The 20,920-nt window shown below is 42.4% G+C and overlaps 1 protein-coding gene across 1 annotated transcript in view; it reads left to right on the top strand.

The window, feature by feature from the left end:
* MYO5B (myosin VB) overlaps positions 1-20,920 on the top strand; it is a 244,499-nt gene that overhangs the window by 1,851 nt on the left and 221,728 nt on the right. Inside the window, exons 3-4 of the mRNA XM_077817114.1 lie at positions 6,180-6,351; positions 8,752-8,896. Of these exons, the coding sequence (XP_077673240.1) occupies positions 6,180-6,351; positions 8,752-8,896 (317 nt within the window). The remainder of the gene's footprint in view (positions 1-6,179; positions 6,352-8,751; positions 8,897-20,920) is intronic.

The raw sequence follows: 20,920 nt of genomic DNA, 5'->3' as shown, positions 1-20,920 counted from the left end.
AGGTCTGTAGACCAATGATCTGTAGCTAGGTTATTTGAAAAGTAAGACTGATCAATGATTGAGTACCTTGACTATGTTCCTAGTGTTGAGCTGAGGATTCATACTTGGGGAGAATGGATGGTCTGTTATGATGTCGCCTTTTTCAGCTGAATATGAACTTGTTCTGCAGGACAGCATCATGCTGAGACAATCACATTGCATTAGCATGTGGCAAAACCAACATCATGATGAAACTGTATCATGTCATGGTGGTGCAGAGTTGGCTATGGGATTTACTTCAGGGCTACCTTTATGATTTCACTGCATCAAAATTTGGAGGATCATGGAAAACAGTAGTAGAGGGCAGCCAAACCTCTGACTGTCTCAGCTCCTGAAGTGCATGAAGCTCCCAGCTCCCCACAGATTTACAGTCTGAGAAAACTGGACAGCTCTGCTCAGGAAATTCCCAGCACTGCTACTGTCCATTGCTTTGATAGGTGTGTAATTTCTTAAAGAAGGACAGAGGAGACTTAATCTTATTGGGTGTAGAGGGTCATCACAGGCCTGTGCACTGCTTATGCCCTAACTTGAGCATTTAAGTGCAACAGGCTTCCACTTGGCTCTATGCACAAAGAGAAGTTTCACCCACTTGTCATCTCTAAACGCCGAGGGTCAACTCTACTGACACTCTTTTGTTACAAAGACCAAGTGCCACTGAAACTATTAAGCGCACTCCAGTTAAATTGATGTTCTGTTGAGGAACATTAAAGGAACTAAATTCCCCAACCAGCCAGCTTGATCTTACTGCTTTAGCACAGCCTACAATCTGTGTGACTGGTATAATCGTGCCAGGAAATATATTTTTCATGAACAGCTTCATCTAAATTGGTTTTTCCATTGAGCAGGCAATTTTTTTTTAATCGTCCAGGGGACGATCTGCTGTGTTACTAGAGCAGTTAACAGACACTGCTTCCCCAAACTGAAAATGCTCCAAGGGCTGTGTGAATGATTCACAGCTCCTGCCAATGAACCGGTTTCACACTGGCACATAGTGTGTTACCCTCTTACTGAACAGGCAACCGGGGAGCAGGAATGAGAGATGCTTGATTAGAGTGTTATGAAAACAATTCTTCTTTTTGGTTCAGTATAAGCAGAGAGGCCAGTAGCAGAATGTCAGAGTGCCAGTGTCCCTGGGAAAGCAACATAACGCACCTTGGAACTGAGTGACGAGATTGGGGACACATTCGTTTGCGCAGCCAGATAGTCTTCTCCTGTGGTTGTTAATCTGCCAAGGGCCATCCATAAATGTGTAACACATGTGCCACTCCACAGGACCTCCTCGCATTCTTTGTCCCCCTTCCCCTCCTGTCCAATAGGTAGATTTCACGGGGGGAAATCTGATTTCACGGTCCATGATGTGTTTTTTCACAGCCATGAATTTGGTAGACCCCTAGTTATGGACGTCTGCCAGAGCCTGCCCCCACTCCCCAGTGTCAGACTCTCCGCAAGACTCCAGAACCCAGAGCCAACCTTGGAGCTGCCAGCCTGACCAGCTGTTAGACTCTCCTACTCCTCACTCCCACTGGCTAACAAGTAATGAAATCCGGTGATGTGATTAACATTCGTGTGCAAAACAGTGGTGTCTCTCTCGTATAAATGTGTTCCAGGTTTTCCAGCCTACTCCTTTATCTGAGGCCCCCACCTCAAATAAGCTGCCCATAGGAACTCATCTTTCTCCTCTCCACAAATGCGGTGTCCTTAGAATAGTAGTCTGTGCCCTTTCCAACAATACGCACACATTCCTCTCCCCGATCATCCCACAGAGCTGCCTGCCCTTACATCGTACTACCAGAGAGAATGAGCAGGAAACTTTCTGCTTTATTGCCAGCTGTGGATTCCTTCATTTCCATAATCAGTTACCTTTCTTCTGCTTCTGAGACAATCGAACAAGGATTCTGTGAAGAACAGCGAGCCCAGTAATTCAGGACAGTGCTCGTATCCTAACAAGGAATTAGGTGACAGATGTGAAATGAGCATGTGGTCTTGGCTCAGTTCGTGTTGCCCATTTCACAACTGGAACTAACTGGCTTGATTGGATAAAAGTGCGTGCTTGGCTGGCTTTCCTTTTACCTCCTGGAGCTCTCCATCTAAATCAGGGAATGGGGGCTATGTGGGTGAAGCTTGCACGGCCAGAGCCTCTGCTGTATGTGAAGGCTCCAGTTCCGCCAGTCTGGTAACATTCATCGCTTTTTCAAATTCCATGTAGTTATTTCCCCCTCTTGGGTTTTGTGGGGATTCCAGCATCTTAACACTTCAGATCCTTCAGTGTTCAGGTGAACCTAATAGAAAAGGTCAGGGTGAGTCCTGTCAATTCTGGGCAATTCTTTACCACCACTACCTCTGGTAAAGAAGGGAAGGTCAGAAGACTGCTTGCTGTTTTATGTTGTGGAAACTGCATAGCTGCTGTTGCCAGGACATAAAGGAATGAGTCACGTCAATATTATGACAGAGTTTATTTGATATAAAACCATTAAGATACCTTAAGTTTGTTAGATGGGCACATTCATCTTTGGATTCACGCTGTCAGATTTAGTGTGTGTTCCCTATGATGCTGCTTTGCAGTTAACTCAGCTTCCTTTAGAGAAGACTGGTTAAATTCTAAAGGTCTGTTTTCTGCTCTTAAAAGATGTTGATAGCTGTTTCCTGCTGGTACAGGTCTTATAAATGGAGTAGGATGAACAGTCCATACCTAAAATATGGCATGATAAAAGTTCAGCTCAGCTCCTGTCATTCTGATAGATAACATTACAGGGCCACCTGTGCCAAACTGAAGTAGTTTGTTAGAGCTGGACTAAGGCTTGGGGGTTTTATTCCACCGTTATTTTATGTTGTTTAATGGAAATCTGTCTTTCAGGCTATTTTGTGACCATTCAATTTACTGTAGGTTTTTCAGTTAGTGACATGTCTGTCATATCCTTCAGAGCAATAGCTATATAGCCAAGTTGGCTTCATAAATTGAATAAAGGCTCAGTTCATTTTTTAAAAAGACAGATTTACATGCCTGGATAACAGGGGTCTTTCCCTTTTAATATTTCTCCTGTGCAGATGTTTTTTATTGTTGAGACCATTCTTATGAAGTCCCTGCTGAGTGTGATGAATGCATGTTGGCCTGATAAACTTTAGAGTAGCATGGAGTGACAGACGCATGCATCAAATGAAGGTTACATGAACATCAGGATATCTTTCATGGAATTGAAAGCCTTTGGTTCCTGAAAGTTGAAATGTCTCCGCTGTTGTTACTAGCTCCTTTTTCTTATCCTTTTCATCTGAGTGAATTTTCATGGATTTATGATTTTCCAGCAGGCCTGTTCCTGGCTGCTTTGTGTATATCATGAATCTCTTTCTGGAGTGATGAACTCAGTGTTGCATAGTCCATGGGAATCCTAGGCTCTCAAAAATCCTAATGCAGGACTGTGGGGATTATCTCCTGGAACTCAGTTGCAGCAGTAAAGATTTTTGTAAAGGTCAAGCTTCACTGAGATTCTCTCAGGAGTGGAAGAACTCAGTCTGCATGCTGCATGGGTGGTGCTGCTCCTGTGCATCTTGAAAGAGACAGCATGGCCTACTGAATAGGATAATGGGTTGGGGCTTTGGAGACTGGGCTCTGTTCCCATCTCTACCACTGACCTGCTATGTGGTGATGGGCAAATTACTTCATCTCTCTGTGCTTCTGTTTTTCTTCCCACCTTTTGTCTGTCTTGTCTATTTAGCTAGTCAACTCTTCAGGGCAGGGTTTGTCTTTTAATTGAGCATAATGGGGCTCCAATCTTGGTTGGGACCTCTTGCGGGGTCGGGGGAATCAAGACTTCACATTCTTGTGTGGTGATTACTTTGCTTATGGCACCAGACTGGCCAAAAGCTGAGTGTGATCTGATCTGTGTTGTAGCTTTGTTTCTGCTGGCAGTTGGACTAGTAACTCTCAATGTGCCACATGGCTTCATTTCTGCAGTACGTTTCATACCAAAAGGGTCTTAGTGTGTAAAGTTGAAGTGACATCAGTGCAGAACTGAAATAACAATAGCAAGCTGTCCCAGAGGAAGAAGCTGTGGAGGGTCAGTTAGGGAAGAGAGGAGAGCTAGGAGGAAGACGTTTTAGGAGGAGGATTTTGCACCGGCAATGGCAGGATGGTTGGAAGGGACAGAGGAAGCAGCGTTAATCAATGGGAAAGGGAGAGGAGCAACGTCTGAAGCGGGATGGCACTGTTCCTTTGAGAGGACAATTTTTAATTGGAACCAAAAATGAGTGATGAAGTTGGGTGGTGGGTTTTTTGGTGGTTTTTTTTTTTTTTTGGTGTCTTCATTCTACTGTCCTATTTGTCTGTTTTGTCCTCCTCTTCAGTCCTGTCTCCCGTTTAGACTGTGGTCCTTGACAGCGAGGACTGTCATGTTTGTTACACGTCTGGACAGTGCTTAGCACATCGAGGGCCCTGATCTTGGATGGTAGTTTTGAATGTGGGAAAGATAGGGCCATGTGTTAAATCTGACGATGGTATCTGCACATGCAGGAATCTGGGCAGGGAGAAATTGGGGAGTCCACAGAGGAGGCTCTCTGCAGCCATCAAGGTGAGAGAGGGGTGAAAGGGAGGGTAAAGACTTCAGCGGATGAGGAGTCAAGGCAGTGGCAACAGGGAGGCCTCAGTTTGTCACATCACTTCAAGAGAATCTCTGTTAAATATTCCATGCTATTGGCTGAGGAACTGAAGGCCTGAAACGTGGCAGAGCCGGCATATCTTCTGAGGATTGAAAGATGAACTCTTCTTCTATAAGCATCCATTAGCTGCCAAAATATTAATTGGAGCTGTTTGTTAGATTGTCCAAGAGGCAAATGAGCAGAACGTACTTGACACAGTCGGCAATGAATGGCCATGGTATGCTTTTCCCCACCTAGTATTCATGCGTATGTCACCCACTGATCACCTGCCTACGTCCCCTCTGCTCTAAGCACTATCTGTTGTGCCATTGCTAATATATTCACTTTTTCCGGTACGTGCCTATATAACTAAACCAAACGGCTTGTTGGATAAAATGAATGGCATGGGAATTCTCATCTGCCTCTTCCTGCTTTCACAAGCAGGGTTTCACCATTGCTGGAGGAACTCAGAGTTTTCAGGGGGGCAGGAACATAACTCATCTGAAGCATAAACAAACGTTAAATGTTTTCAGTAAATACTAAACTGGAAACTTCCCAAGACGACATCTGTCTCCTAAGTGTCTGAGAGTGGAAGTGCCCACGGGGAAGTTGACAAAGGTATTTACAGATAAAGGGGGAAAAGTCATGCTGATTCTAATCAGTGGCTCTGCTGTTCAGTTGGGGAAGAGCCAAAACTCTTTAGCCTATGGTGAGCCATATGTTTTAATGCCATTACCATGTTCCTCACGTAAGTCTACAGTGCTCCTGTGTTGGCTCCTTTGCATCCTTTCCCCATTGTCAGAAGAGACTGAAGGGAGTATAGAGCATAATGTGTTTGAAGTGACTTTAATTAAAAAAAAAAAAAAAGTCAACAAATAACTTTGTCAAAGGGAAGGACTCTGGATTCTGTGACTCTAGCTGATCTTAGAGGAGGATAAATAAGGATGCACATGTCAGATTCATTTATGCTTTTACTGTTTTTGGTATATGGTACTGTGTGTTACTAACACTTTGAGGTAGCTTGTGCCATCTCCTTCCTTGGCCACCCCTAAAAACTTCCTGGGTTTGATTTAGAAAATGAGATTAGATAAATTTATTCAGTAAGGATGAAATTCACCCTTCAGCAGTGAATTTTGTCCTTTGTGCAATGTCCAGAATATTTGCCCTTATTCAGTACTGGGAAATCCCTAAGGAATACAGGAAATAAGAAAGCAATATTGTTTAGTTATCCAAAAATAATTGAAAATATTTTTTAAAGGGTGACCATTGTGGGTGCACAGAACTCCTATTCGCTTCGGTAAGCAATATGTGCATGTTTTATCTATCTGGGCAGCATCTAGCACAATGGGGCCTGGATTCTGGTTGGGGCCTCTAGGTGCTGATGTTATACAAATAATCTGTTGAGGGCAGAATTACCCCTACATGAGTTTAAAAAAAAAAAAACTAATATGAAGAAGCTAGACGGTTCTTATTTTTTAACCATTTTTTGTGTGCAATTTGTATTACTTCAGATCTACGAATATCCAGTTGATCTCAAAACCAATCAACTGCCCTTCTTGCGTAATCCAGATATTCTGGTGGGCGAAAATGACCTGACAGCTCTAAGTTATCTCCATGAGCCTGCTGTCCTACATAATTTAAAGGTTCGATTCTTGGAATCAAATCACATCTATACCTACTGTGGTGAGTATTACAATAAATCTACATCAGGGTTTGTGGATTTTTTTTGCACTGTTTAATAATTTCTTATATGCTAATACTGATCTTTTTATAACAGTTTTATATTTACATAGCTCCTCTTATCTGAGGATTTTACCATATACAGTAAAAGCTGTGTTATCCAGCACTTTACCAGCTGGAAAGCTCTAGACACCAGCATTTCTGATATCCATTAAAAGTCCAGTTGGTGCAGGGCCGGCAGGTTCCCTACCTGGCTGTGCGTGGCTCCCCGGAAGTGGCAACATGTCCCAACTGCTCCTAGGCAGAGGAACGACTACAGGGGCTTCGTGCGATGCCCCCAACCCAAGGGCTGGCTCTGCAGCTCCCATTGGTCGGGAACTGCGGCCAATGGGAACTGCAGGGGAAGTGCCTGTGGGTGGAGGCAATGCTCAGAGTCGCCTGGCCATGCCTCTACCTAGGAGCAGCAGGGACATGTCACCGCTTCCAGGGAGCCGCCCAAGGTGAGCACCGCCTTGATCCAGCACCCCAAAACTCCTCCCACACCCCAACCTCCTGCCCCAACCTCTCTCCTGCACCCAAACTCCCTCCCTCTTAATTAACTGGAATTTTTGACTCTCACACACGCACACACCCATTCCACCAACATGCCAGATAACAAAGCTTTTATCGTATTCATTAATTAAGCCACACAACGCCTCTTTGGAAGTGATGATGTAATACCTGTCTTAAGGATTAGAGTGACTGAAGTGCAGAGAGGTCACTAGCAGAAGTAGAAGTAGAACCCAGGTGTCCTGTTTCAGCCGATAAAAGGTGTTAGGCCAAGTCTAATTTCTGTTTATTTCTTAACCTAAGTTACTCTAAGTATAGAGGAGTGGGAAATTGAGCTTGTTAGTGTGAACGCAAGTTAGAGAGAGAAGTCGGAGACCGTAAGATGGGAAATTTGAAGTTAGCCAGGATGTAACCCCGGGTTACATTTTGGTTATAACTGGTTTTAGCAAGGGTTTTTATGAGTGTTTTTTTGAGAATTTGGAATGTTATTAAAACGCTATCTATATTGATAGCAGGAGAAGGACATTGATTCAGATGTTAATTTAAATAATGTGTGTGTTAAGAGCCAATAAAGAGATGGTGGAAATGTGAAAATGGTAATGGCTATGTTTAATGTTAATTAGTATTATAATGGGTTATAAAAGGAGTAGCCTTGCTAAATTGCAAGAGAGCTCCAATTAACACCAAAAGGGTATTGTTAGGTTACAGGATTATAAACTATACTTCATTCTGTTGTCAGTGGACTGATCACCCATTGATATGCTCTTCCCTCTTTGAAAATGAGTATAATTGTAGTACCTGTGTAAATGATAATTGTATGCCTGTTTGCTGAATTAATAATTTTTCTCTGAAAGTTTGGTTCTGTCATTCAAAGTGCCATCCAGGGTCTTCTATTTAATTAAATTGTCTGTAATGGACCTAGGGGCTTGAATTTGAAAACTGAGTTTGGTTTATTACATTCTTAACTTTAACAACTTGACATGTATTGGGAACATTTAAAATTCAAGGTTAAGCTGTCCTCCTGTCTCTACATGTAGCCACCAGACCACACTCCTCCTATAGCAGGTTAAAATAACATTAGTGTCGGATTTAAGCCCACAAACCCAGAAAATATTTAGAGGAAGGCTTCTGATTCTATCATCCTCTCATGCTGTTGTCCATAGTTTTTGTAGCACACCTACTCTCTGATCCATGTAGACAACCCTCCCGAATCCATGGGGATCCCATGGATTGATTGATTTTCCCCTGGCCTGGATAAGATTACAGGATGGGGTGGGATGCCATGTTTTTGGGTGACTGTGGTTCCTAAGCCCAGTGGTGTGACTGTATGATGAACTGAGCAGTCTGGATTTCCTACAGGAAGGGAAAGGAAGTTTTTAAAGATTTTTTTTTTGAATTCAGATCTTTCATGTTCCTTTAACATGATATGTGCATTTAATTTCTGTTAATCTTATGGTTTTGCATTTTCATCTGAAATCCAGAAACCAAAATATTTTGGGTTCAGTGGATGTTCAATTATGTGGATATGGCTTATCCATGGCAGTATCTTTCACCTTTTTGGGGGCAGGGAAATGCCCAAAGGGCCTACTTCATATGATGGACTTCTATTCATCTCATATATTTTATGCTCCTCTTCCATAGCTTAATGTGAGCTGTTCTTTTCACCAGTGCATTAACCATTTCTACATGATTCAAAGAAGAGCTGATATAAGAACCTGGACCCTTTTGTTCTATGCATTTTTTGAATCTCCTTGTATTAATAAAAATTAAAAAAAAGAAAGAAAGAAAAAAGGTTCTAAACTATTGTGACTTTATTTTAATTCTAATGTCTGCATGTTTGTCTGTTTTATTTAGGTATTGTTCTTGTTGCCATTAACCCATACGAACAACTGCCAATCTATGAACAAGATGTCATCTATGCATACAGTGGCCAAAACATGGGGGACATGGATCCTCACATCTATGCAGTGGCAGAAGAAGCCTACAAGCAAATGGCTAGGTGGGTGATATGTTGGTTAAGAGGCTTACACTCAGAACCATGGCTGTTCTTCCTTGGTGGTGGTCAAGATTATATAATTCCAATTCATACCAATGAAAATAGTGTAATTTATGGAGGACAATGCAAAATTTTGCATCTCAGCTAGGAAGAAAACCCTACGCAATATCTGGGCCTTTTATCTTCATAAACCCAACAGAAAAGGAAAACTTACCTTGAGAGCCTTATGCCAGCCACCCCCCTCCCCTCCGAAGTGGGGTGTACCACACTTTCTGCTCCCAAACTCACCTCAGCAGTCTTTCAGCAGTCCTTTGATCTCTGAGGATTCCAACTCTTTTGAAGTTCAGAATATTCTGGTTCCTGTGGCAGCATCCTATCTGGTTGTCTGCCTGATGCCAGTACACGTTGTGATACACCAGCTTTCACTGGTCCCTAGTGGTCGTGGCAGCTTCAATAAACAAGCGTTTCACAATTCCTTTTTAATCAACTTTTTGCTGAGTCTGTAGATGACCTCAATATGTGCTGAGTGGAGTTGTACATCAGACTGCCGCTCCATCCCATGTAGACAATTGGCTAGTGATGAGACACTGTAGGGCAGCCCACTAGTTCACGAGGTCATTGGGAACCCATACATTTTTTACAGCTGTGATTGACCCTAGAATCTCCGGTCACGTTGCCCTTATGTAAGCAGGGTGACCAGACATCCCGATAATAGGGGCTTTGTCTTACATACACAACTATACCTCAAAAAAAAGTGACCTGATACTTCACACTTGCTACCTGGTTACCCTAGGAGTGAATTCCCACAAGGACACACAAATCGCTGTAAATGACTTGGAGCAATCAGTCTTGTACTGGAATTCTTGGGTTAAATAATCTGACTGACTGAGACCAAAAACAATTTAAATCATCCATGTTGAAACCTGTAAGCTCATATGCCAGGTAGAGTTTAAAAAATCCACACGAGTGCTTTCATACATTGATGGAATGTCTTGCCTAGCCCTTCTTCAGCAGTGACCTAAGAGTGCATATCTGTGGTTCATTATGTTTTTACCACTGGTATTCTTTATAAGGCAGCTCTATCATCACTGCTACAAAAGCAGGACCGCAGTCCATGAGCCAAATTCAGGCCACCACAAGCCTGTGCAGCTCCACTGGCTGAAATGGCATGTTACCCACCCATTCCACGTCTGCACTTGGGCTATTATATTCAAACTCAGTAGAAACTTTGAGTATTGCATTTGTTGAGAGCCAGGAGTCTATGCAACTGTTTGCTCTCTAAGCGAACATAAGAACGGCCATACTGGATGAGACAAAAGGTCCATATAGCCCAGTATCTTATCTTCCGACGGTGTCTTGTCTTTTCTTACCACATCTTACCTGACTGTAAGAGCCTGCATAAGTATTTAATGCCTATTTGCTTCAGTCTTCACTAAAAAAAGGTTAATGGTGACCAGATACTCAACACAATTAATATTAACAACAAGGGAGGAAGGAACATACACCAAAATAGGGAGAAAATAGGATAAAGAACACTGAGGTAAATTGCATGTATTTGAGTTGGCGGGACCTGATGAAATCCATCCTAGGGTATGTAAGGAACTAGTTGAAGCAATCTCAAAACTGTTAGCAATTATCTTCAAGAACCCATGAAGGACTGGTAAGGTCCCAGAAGACTGGAGAAGGGCAAACACAGTAACTCTCTTTAAAAAGGGGAACAAAGAGGACCTGGGGAATTATAGACTAGTCAGCCTAACTTCAATATCTGGAAAGACACTGGGATAAATTTATTAAGCGATCAGTTTGTAAGCACCCAGTGGATAATAGGATTATAAAGAATTTCCTTCTCTGTCAGACCTAGTGGATGGGGGTGCAGCAGTAGACGTGATTAAGGCTGCGAATCATTCATCTTCCATGACCTCTGAATTTTGCAGCGCTGGTGCAGCTGACCTCAGGACTACCCCAGCAGTTGGGGAAATCCAGAGGCCAGCCGCACTGGCTGCTGCTCTTGCAGCCTCAGACAGCTGGTCCCCTTTCCTCCCCCACCAAGCAGCAGTCATCTGCAGGAGCGCCCCAATCCCAGCAGGTAAGATTTAGTCACAGGTATTTTTAGTAAAAGTCATGGACAGGTTATGGGGCCGTGACTTTTTGTTTGTTGCCCGTGAGACTTTTACTAAAAATACCCATGACTAAAATGTAGCCTTAGACATGGTATATCTTGATTTTAGTAAGGCTTCTGCACTGTCCCATATGACGTTCTTGTAAGCAAATAAGGAAATGTGGTCTAAATGAAATTACTATAAGGTGGGTGCACAACTCGTTGAAAAAAACCCATGCTCCGTGTAATTATCAATGGGTTGCTGTCAAACTGGGGGGGATATCTAGTGGGGGCCTGCAGGGATCAGTCCTGGTACTTGGATAATGGAGTGGAGAGTATGCCTATAAAAATTGCAGGTGACACCAAGTTGGAAGGGGATAGGATTAGAATTCAAAATAACCTTGAGAAATTGGAGAATTGGTCTGAAAGAACAGGATGAAATTCAATAGAGACAAGGGGAAAGTACTACACTTAAGAAGGAAAAACAACTACAAAATGGGAAATGACTGGCTAGGTGGTAATACTACTGAAAGAGGATCTGGGATTTATAGTGGATCATAAATTGAATGAGTCAGCAATGTGATGCCATTGCTAAAAAGGCTAAATGTCTGAAGTTTATTGATAGGGGTATTGTATGTAAGACATGGGAGATAATTGTCCCACTTTACTCGGCACTGGTAAGGCAATAGCTGGAGTAGTGTGTCCAGTTCTGGGTGTCAGACTTCAGGAAAGATGTGGATAAATTGGAGAGAGTCCAGAGGAGAGCAACAAAAATGATAAAAGATTTAGCAATCCTGACCTATGGGGAAAGATTATAAAAAACACAAACTGGGCATCTTTAGACTTGAGAAAATAAGCCTGAGGGGGGACTTGATAAGTTTTCAGGCATGTGAAGGGCTGTTAACAAAAGGACAGTGATCACTTTGTTTTCCATGTCCACTGGCTGTAGGACAAGAAGTAATGGGCTTAATCTGCAGCAAGGGAGATTTCAGTTTGATCAGGGGTCCCCAACAGATGGCGCCCACTGGGGCAGTTGTGTGCACCCGCAGGACACACTGCCACCGAAATGCCGCCACCGAGCACGGCCACCTGAGAACCGCCCGCCGAAATGCCGCTGAGAAACGGCAACGGTGGCGGTGTGTTTGGTGCCCGCCGCAGTCTGTTGGCAATAGGAATGTGCTATTACCACAGAAAGGTTGGGGACCACTGGATTAGATATTTTGAAAACCTTTCTAACTACTGAATAAGGGTAGTTTAAGCTCTGGAACAGGCTTCCAAGGGAGGTTGTTGAATCTCCATCACTGAAGGGATTTAAGAACAGGTTGGACAAACACCTGGCAGGGATTTTCTAGGTTTACTTGGTCCTACATTGGTGCAGGGCGCTGGACTCGATGACTTTTTCAAGGCCCCTTCCAGCCCAGCATTTCTGTGTGTCTGGTATTCTATAGTTACAACCTTTGATTCTTAGTGGAGCACTAATGCAAAAAACTCTGTTAAGCTTAAACCATTAAAAGTTTGACATCAACCCATAAAAACAAGAAAATGAGCTAAAACATGGAGTCCAATCTTGATAGGTATTGAGTGCCCTTGGGTGCTATTGAAGCTGATGTGTTGAGGGTAGCACTCAGCATGCTGCAGGATCAGACCCAGGGCGGATGATGCCCCTTGTTTCTCGGTGTTGCTGAGACCAGTGAAAGAGGACTTGCAATATTTAGATAGTTTTTCCTGTGGAATTTCTTGAGTATACTCATTATCACATTAGTGTTTTCTGTGTTTGATACACTTTTATTTGTTTTATTTCTTTAAATAAAAGAAGGAAATAATGTGTCACTGAAACAGAGTATAAGACTTTATCCATGTATAATTGTTCTGTTGAGTCCCTCAGTGGCAGTGTGAAAGAAAGTATTTATTGATATAATGGAGTGTAGAAGAGTTTTTTAATACCCCCTATTGATATAATAGCAACTTCCCTAAGGAGCCCTACGGACCCTTTGCATGGATTACTGATAAAATACACTCCATTTTCCCCCTTTGGGTACTGACTGTTATTTCAATATGAATTTAATTTACATTATGTCAACAAATTATTGACCTCGAGATATGAAAGACCCGGACAGCTTTGATCTTGACATTGGGAGTTGATGAATTTAAGACCATAGTGAGCCATGTCATCTGTAGGGCAGTTTTCATTTTTGCAGCAAATATGTATTGAGGTAACCACACAAACTGTCTTACGATATTTAGAATAAACTACATGACATTCCTTTACATGGGGAGGAATCTGTGCCAATGGAAGATGCTAAATGGGCAACAAAAGAAAATGAATGTTTCTCCTTATGCACAGCATGGGTGGCAGCAATGGAGCTTCCTTGTACCACCTTGCCAATGTGTTTCAAACTTGCTTTGAGTGCACCATTCCTGGAGGTGAGAAATGGTTCAGTCCCCACAGCCACAGAATTCTGCTTGCCTCTGCTGTGACTTTTAACACAGGTAATGTGCTTGTTGTGGCATTTAGAACAGAAATGAGACCTTCAAGCCATTTTGAGGAGCCACCAAATAATTTCCTGGCAACAGTTTTTATATTTGTTGCTAGCTGACTGGGTGGGACTTGAACTAGTTACCTGGAGGTGGAATGTTTCCATATCCCATTGCCATTCTTTTAGTGAGCGAGTTCACCAGTGACTGATCGTGTATTAACTTGATGCCATTTTAGGACTTCCCAGAAAGCATCTGATATTGCAGGTGTTTTGTCTGCTGGTCGTAATTCTGAAAGATTTAAACCAAATCTGGTCACGTTTTTTCTCACTAGCTGAGGCAGTCAAGTTTTTAATCCTGAGCAGCTTGACAGGAAAGTTACGGGACAAATGTGTGAAAAATAAAAGATGTCAAATGTATGAAAAATATTGATACTATTAGCTCTTGTCCTGAGGAACTGTTTGGGAAAGGTTTGAAAACTTTTGGGAAATAAAAACAAACAGATTTATGTCAATATTTCTAATCATTAAACAATTCCAGGCTGACTTGTTGCTTCAGCCACAAACTGCTGAGCCAGTCGTCACAATGGAGTGAGGACAGCTCTAGTGAACGTCCTGCACTCATGCTGAACACTGGATTATACAGGCATTACAGCTTCAGTGCAACCATCCGTGTAAGTGAATAGAAGCATCCTTGCATACCGATGCAGAGTACTGAAAATTGTGGCCCTTTACAATGGCCTGGAAACGTTGTTAGCATTTTCCATAGAAAAATGTTTTGTCGAAATCGTAATGTTTTTTGCAGAAGTGTATGTGTTTCAGTGAAAATCTTGTTGAAAAAGGTTCCTCAGGTCCAGGATGGAATTTCTGGATGGAGGGGAAGATGGAGGGACTCCGGAATAGCTAATAGCTTGGTGGTTAGGGCATTCATCTGGAATGTGAGACCCAGGTTCAAGTCCTTGCTCTATCTGATTTGAGACTTGAACCTGGGTCTCCCACATCCCAAGCAAATCCCTTGACCACTGGGGTATTGGCTGTTCTTATTCTTTCACAGCTCTGCATTGCAATTAAACCAAACTTCAAAACAGTGACATTTTTCACGAAAAGGAATTGTTGTTTTCCAGACAGCCCTAGTTGTCATCGTTCTGGAGAACTGTGCTTAAACCTAGTTTACTTGACAGCTGCAAACAGCTTTCCTGGCCATTATAGGCAGGGTCTGTGGGTTTACCCGAGAGAGAGCATTTTTAAAATGTGTGAAATTTTGCCCAGGTTCTGCATATAATCCACCGTGAGGCAGAATTTTATTTTTATACTGTCAGGCCTACAATGATGCTCTGCTGTTCTGCTTTTGGTCATGTGTGTTGGGATGCTAGGCTCGATTTTGTTTTGTTGGTTTTTTTTTAAAAGAAATATTCTAAACTGGAAAAGCTATTATGTAAAAATGGCAGCATGAGTTTCACTGTTTTGTATCTGAATCACTTCAAATCTGCTCAGTGGAGAAATAAAAGGGTGATTATTCCAGATTTGCTCAGTTCTGCAAACGCAGCAAGGGGGCTAGTTTTTTTTCTGGCTGGGTGGTACTTGGATCACCTATTATCAAGAGCAAAGTTTCAACAGTTGGAACCTGGCCAGCAGTACTATTGATGGATGTCCCAGTGAAAATAGAATCCAGCTCAGTCCCCAATAGCTGTGGTGTTCTGTAGTGCAAACAGTAGTGTAAAAAATAGTAAAAACTTAGTTTGGTCCGTTAAAGTGAGCAGAGGGTGAAGGCTCAGCATCTTTGAAAATCAGGCCCCTATTTAAGTTATTTCATTTTGGGCACCAACAACTGAGACAGCCAAGATCACTAGTCACTTCTGAAAATGTTGTCCCTTAATTCTACAGCGTGTTTCAGCTGAGAAACTCTGGTTTCCAGATGTTATTTCTCAGTATATCTCTAATATGGCACTGTACCAGTCAATGATTGACTGCACTAGGTGTGATAGACAGGGAAGCCAGGGAGCCTGACTCTAACCAATAGAAACCTGCCTTCCCGGTTTAAGTATATTAGCTTTGACTGCTGCCCCTATAATTTTGTGCTGCCTAAGCTCTGTAAGCTGTGACATTTTCTCTTTGCAAAGGGACATCAGAATAACAACCTTCAAAAAATTAAAATGATACCCTCTATTTGGAACTACTTTAGGTTCTTTATCCTGGACTGATATTACAGTAATTGCAGACTTAGAAACAAAAGAGAGGGACTCTAAATGGTGCTGTGGTGCAATTTTGAAGTGTGTTTTTGGAGGCGAGTGGTTATTTGAGTGAAACATGCCTGGGAGTAAGTGCACTGTGGGTCTTTTAAAATGTAACTAATTATATTTTATTCTAAAAAGCTTTTGGTGGTACTTGATGTTCTCAAAAGTTTGAACTCCTTGGAAGTCTCTTGTTTTCCTCCCTCTAGCAGCATAAGGACCGTGAGGGAGTTATATAATAAGTGTACTCGTTATGGTTGCACATTTGCTGGGATAGGGAATCTAATGTGTTGGGGCCTGCAGCAGTCAGATGGACCACTTGGGCATATTCTATGCCAATGGGGAGCCCCCCTCAAGTCTAATGGGACTTGCATGAATGCAGGGGTCTACCCATGAGGATCAGCTTGCAGGCTGGTGGCCTGAACATCTATTATACTCTGGTTTATTCATTAATAAGCTGCTATTCTTTTGATGTCATGGGTATTGTCATAAATATAAAGCGAAGGCTAACCACCTTTAAATTCCTCCTGGCCAGAGGAAAAACCCTTTCACCTGTAAAGGGTTAAGAAGCTAAAGATAACCTCGCTGGCACCAGACCAAAATGACCAATGAGGAGACAAGATACTTTCAAAGCTGGAGGTGGGGGAGAAACAAAGGGTTCTCTCTGTCTGTGTGTTGCTTTTGCCGGGACCAGAGCAGGAATGCAGGTCAGAACTCCTGTAAAAAGTCAGTAAGCAATCTAGTTAGATATGCGTTCGATTCTGTTTTGTTTAATGACTGATAAAATAAGTTGTGCTGAATGGAATGTATATTCCTGTTTTTGTGTCTTTTTGTAACTTAAGATTTAGCCTAGAGGGATTCTCTATGTTTTGAATCTGATTACCCTGTAAGGTATTTACCATCCTGATTTTACAGAGGTGATTCTTTTACTTTTCTTTAATTAGAATTCTTCTTTTAAGAACCTGATTGCTTTTTCATTGTTCTTAAGATCCAAGGGTTTGGGTCTGTGTTCACCAATGCAAATTGGTGAGGATTTTTATCAAGCCTTCCCCAGGAAGGGGGGTGTAGGGCTGAGGGGGATTTGGGGGGCAAGACGTTTCCAAGTGGGCTCTTTCCCTCTTATATTTGTTAGACGCTTGACGGTGGTAGCAGTAAAGTCCAGGGACAAAAGGTAAAATAGTTTGTACCTTGGGGAAGTTTTAACCTAAGCTGGTAAAAATAATCTTAGGGGGTTTTTCATGCAGGTCCCCACATCTGTACCCTAGAGTTCAGAGTGGGGAAGGAACCTTGACAGGTATAAAATGCTTAACTTGTCAAAAGTCTGCAATGGATGAAGATTTGAATTAAGACTAGACGAGCACAACACTTACACTATGTCTACACTACAAGCATGGGTTTGATTCCCTGCTCGTGTACACATACTCGTGCTTGATAGCTAGTACAAGCATAAATAGAGGGATAGCCACCTACAGAACAAGTAGCTACAGCAGTGGCATGGCTTAGCTGTTCCAAGTTTGTACTGGCAAGGCTCAGTGGCTTGTGCTACTGTTGTTGAGCCAGTGCGAATATGTGTATGTGACCTGGGGATCACACCCTAAGCTCGTCGTGTAGATGTAGCCTCGGGCAGAGTCGCTAACCTGAGGTGATCAAACCTACACAACATCTGAAAGGGGAAGCGCTGTGTCATAGATGAGCCTGGCTCCTTTGAGAGAGAGGGTCCAGAGCCCACCTGTGACTAATTAGTCACCACCTTGTCAGGCCTAATGAGGGATAGCAGGCCTCTATAAAGGTCAATAGAGAAGCTCCCTGGAGAGGTAATTAGAAAAAGCCACAAAAAGCCAAACAGACTCTGGCAGGAGCCCAGGATGGGCTGGGGGAGAAGGAATTACAGAAGGGGATAGAGAGAGAAGGATCCCACAAAGGTTCCCCAGAAAAGGGGCAAAAACTGGAGTGAAAGACTGGGAATCCTAGATAATACTGCACCTAGCCCAGGTAGGGTGAAAGAGTTTGTGTGTTGTGAGGGCATGGCGTAAAGCTGTATGAAACCCAGGTGGGCTAGATGATGTTCTGTATCTAATCGCTCTGAGGGAGAAGATAAAAAGGCAAAGCCTGGAAGAGAAGGGCCTAGATCACACCTGGGCTGGGAAGGAGCAGGCTAGCAGCCAGGAAGGGTCCGTGACTGTGATACTGTCTCTCTAACATATTGGATTTTTAGAAAAGAGATGGTCGAAATTTTTAAAAAATTCAAAATCTCTATGGAAACCTTCAATTTTTTTTTCCGATAAAGGGTCTCAACATAATTTTTTTTTTTTGACCAGCTCTAGTTAGTACATTAGAAGGTAAAGGACATGCACTTGGATTTCCAAAATACTTTTTGATAGGGTTTCTCACTGGTGGGCATGGAAAGTTTAAGGCAAAGTTTTATTCTGGGTTAAAAACTGGTGAAGTGATAGGAAACAGTGGTAGTGATTAGATGGTCCTTGGAGTGCAACGGTATTAACAGTGGATAAATACCGGGACCAGTGTTACAGATTATATTATTGTTGCAGTGGCCACCATATGGTGCTTTGTTATAGTCTTACGACTTGGTGTGTGAGCAAGTTTTTAATCTAGGGAAAATGTACTGTTTGTTTTTCTTTGTTGCGGTTTCTGTGGGGAAGCTGTGGCAAGCAGCAAGGAAGTATACTTTTTGCCTTAACTTTCTAACTAAAATCAGTTCTTGTTGCTTTCTGGAAAACAGGTTTTGGTTTTGGACAAAGATTCTTGAAAGAGGGTATTACTTGAGTGTCACTTGTAATCATTTCTCTTTGGGGACTGGTGTACATGTGCAAATAGAACAAGAATATAATCAGCTGTCATTGATTTAGTCTCCAATCAGATGCTGAACGTTAAAGTCCTGACATCTGCTCCTTCAAGCAGTGAGACTGATATATACTAACTATATTGAGAAGGAAATGGAGAGTGAGTTGGAGAAGTTTGCTGTTAACACTAGTTATTTTGCTTAGTAAAAGCTATGCTGGATGATGAGACTTTTGAAGGATTTAAATGTGTTGAGGCAATTCACCTGCAGGGCAGAAGATTTAAATTCAACCTGGATAAATGTAACATAAAACACGTAGGCAAAAACAAAAAAGGTGATCTCATGCCGATGGACTCTAAACTTTGAGGATCCTCTGAGAGCAAACGCTTAGGAGTCTTTTATAGAGAGACCGATAAAGAAGCCTGCTGAGCATGCAGCAGGTTTTTAAAGGCAAATAGGGACGCTTGGGTTATAGGAGAAAGGCCTGGAATACAATACAGAATGTATAGTGACCTATTGAATAGTGCTATACCTTCATGCTGAAGACAGGCTCCCATTTTCTTTGGGTTGCCTCACTTTAGGAGATATAATAGAGATTGAGAAATCTAGTGAAGGTCATTGAAGGTGGCTCAATGGATTACAGAACTTTGAGAGACTGCAAAAGCTGGTATTCTGGTGAGAAGAGTTGGAGGCAATTCCATATTTTACCGTATTTGTGTCAGTATTTTATAATATACAACCATTGCGCAAAGTCTAGGCATGCGGTCAGAATTTACAACATCCATTAATGTACAAGGAAAGGTAAAATTGACCTACCTTCTGCCTACACCCCTCACACTATTAGAGCTCATACTAGTAATAGAACACAGCATCAGCAAGCATCCTCCACGGTGGAGGGGAAGAAGTCCATTTGCATCTGCCCCATTTGCTAGCAAAATTCATGGGTGAGAAGCGAGGCCTTGCACTGTACCCTGAAGGCCATCAAACTGGGCTCTGTTGGAACAGTAAGCAGAGTGAAGGGAGTTCTGAAGTCTAGGGCCTTCCCTGGAGAATGCTCTGCCTTTACAAACTGAGTTTAAAATCTAAGACCTGTCAACAGGAGTGGTGCAATGGTCAATTGTCGGGAGCATTCACAGGAAGGAGAGTGGTCTTGTAAGTAGCCAGGAGTCAGGACAAAATAGATGAGAAGGCATCTAAATCTTGCCACCTTCAGGGCATGTTACAAAACTCATCACTACAGGAATGGCTTCCCCAGATGATGGAGCAGAAGAGCCTGACTGTTCACATGGAAAACCACTTAACACCTAGAACAAGAGAAGGGCAGAGGATTTGAATCCTTCTTTGGAGAAAACTCAAACATGTAACAGCCCCATAATATAATGGTGATGGATTCTTCAGAAATGTTTATGGATGCAGTGTGAGAATAAGGCAATAACGTGCTAATTTAAGACAAATACACAGCACATAGTTAACTTGTGGGATTTGGTGCTAATGGAAGGTATGGAGTCAAGCGCTGTGGCTGGTTGTCTGAGAGGCCTGGGTGATTTTATGGTCATTACTAATAATTGTAGTTCTGCTGTCCTAAGATATTGCATAACGGTTTAACGCTTCAGGACATAAAATAATTGCTGTAGGTCAAGAAGATTCTCTAATCCCATCCTCTACCTCCACCCTCTTCTAATATGGAGCATTGCTAATTTGGCTAGATAAATTAGGGCTTGGTCTCTTTGCCTTTCGCTGAAGCATCAGACATTTGGAAACACAATACAAGGTTAGGTAACCCAGCAATCTAATTTAGTGTGACACATCCTTTGTTCCTTAAGCATCAAAGTCACTGGGCAAACGAAAACTGCTTTGTATATGCTGCATACCCACATGAAAATTGTTTGAATTGCATTTTTTCCCCTTGGGAGAATAAATACATGTGGAAAATTCCAGTGTTTCAGCTGTTCATTCACATGTTACAGGGAAAGTTTGCTGTTTCCTGTCTGGTTCAGGAAATGTGAAAAGGGGTGGAATTTCTTAAATTAAGAAAGCTACTCGCATTATACTCTCAAGCTTGTTCAATTGATGTATGCACAGAGCTCCCATTAATGTTAATGGGACTTGTATGTACTGTACACAGAGGAGATACTCTATTTCTTAGGGCTCTATCCCAACACATTGCTAATAATGACATCCACTGGTTTGACTGTCACTCCTCCCCACCTCTTGAGTCCCTGTATTGGCTCTTATCAGATAGAAATATAGGGCTGCAGGGACCTCAAGAAGTCATCTAGTCCAACCCCCTGCCATGAGGCAGGACCTGGTAAACCTAGAACACCCCTTAGAGGTGTTTGTCTAACCTGTTCTTAAAAATCTCCAGTGATGGGGATTCTACAACCTCCCTTGGAAGACCTTTTAACTACCCTTATAGTTAGAAAG

The sequence above is a fragment of the Eretmochelys imbricata genome, chromosome 5, assembly GCF_965152235.1.
Source record: "Eretmochelys imbricata isolate rEreImb1 chromosome 5, rEreImb1.hap1, whole genome shotgun sequence".
Classification (NCBI taxonomy): Eukaryota; Metazoa; Chordata; order Testudines; family Cheloniidae; genus Eretmochelys; species Eretmochelys imbricata.
Note: the sequence above shows the minus strand (reverse complement) of the source record. Positions and strands in the feature narration are given on the sequence as shown.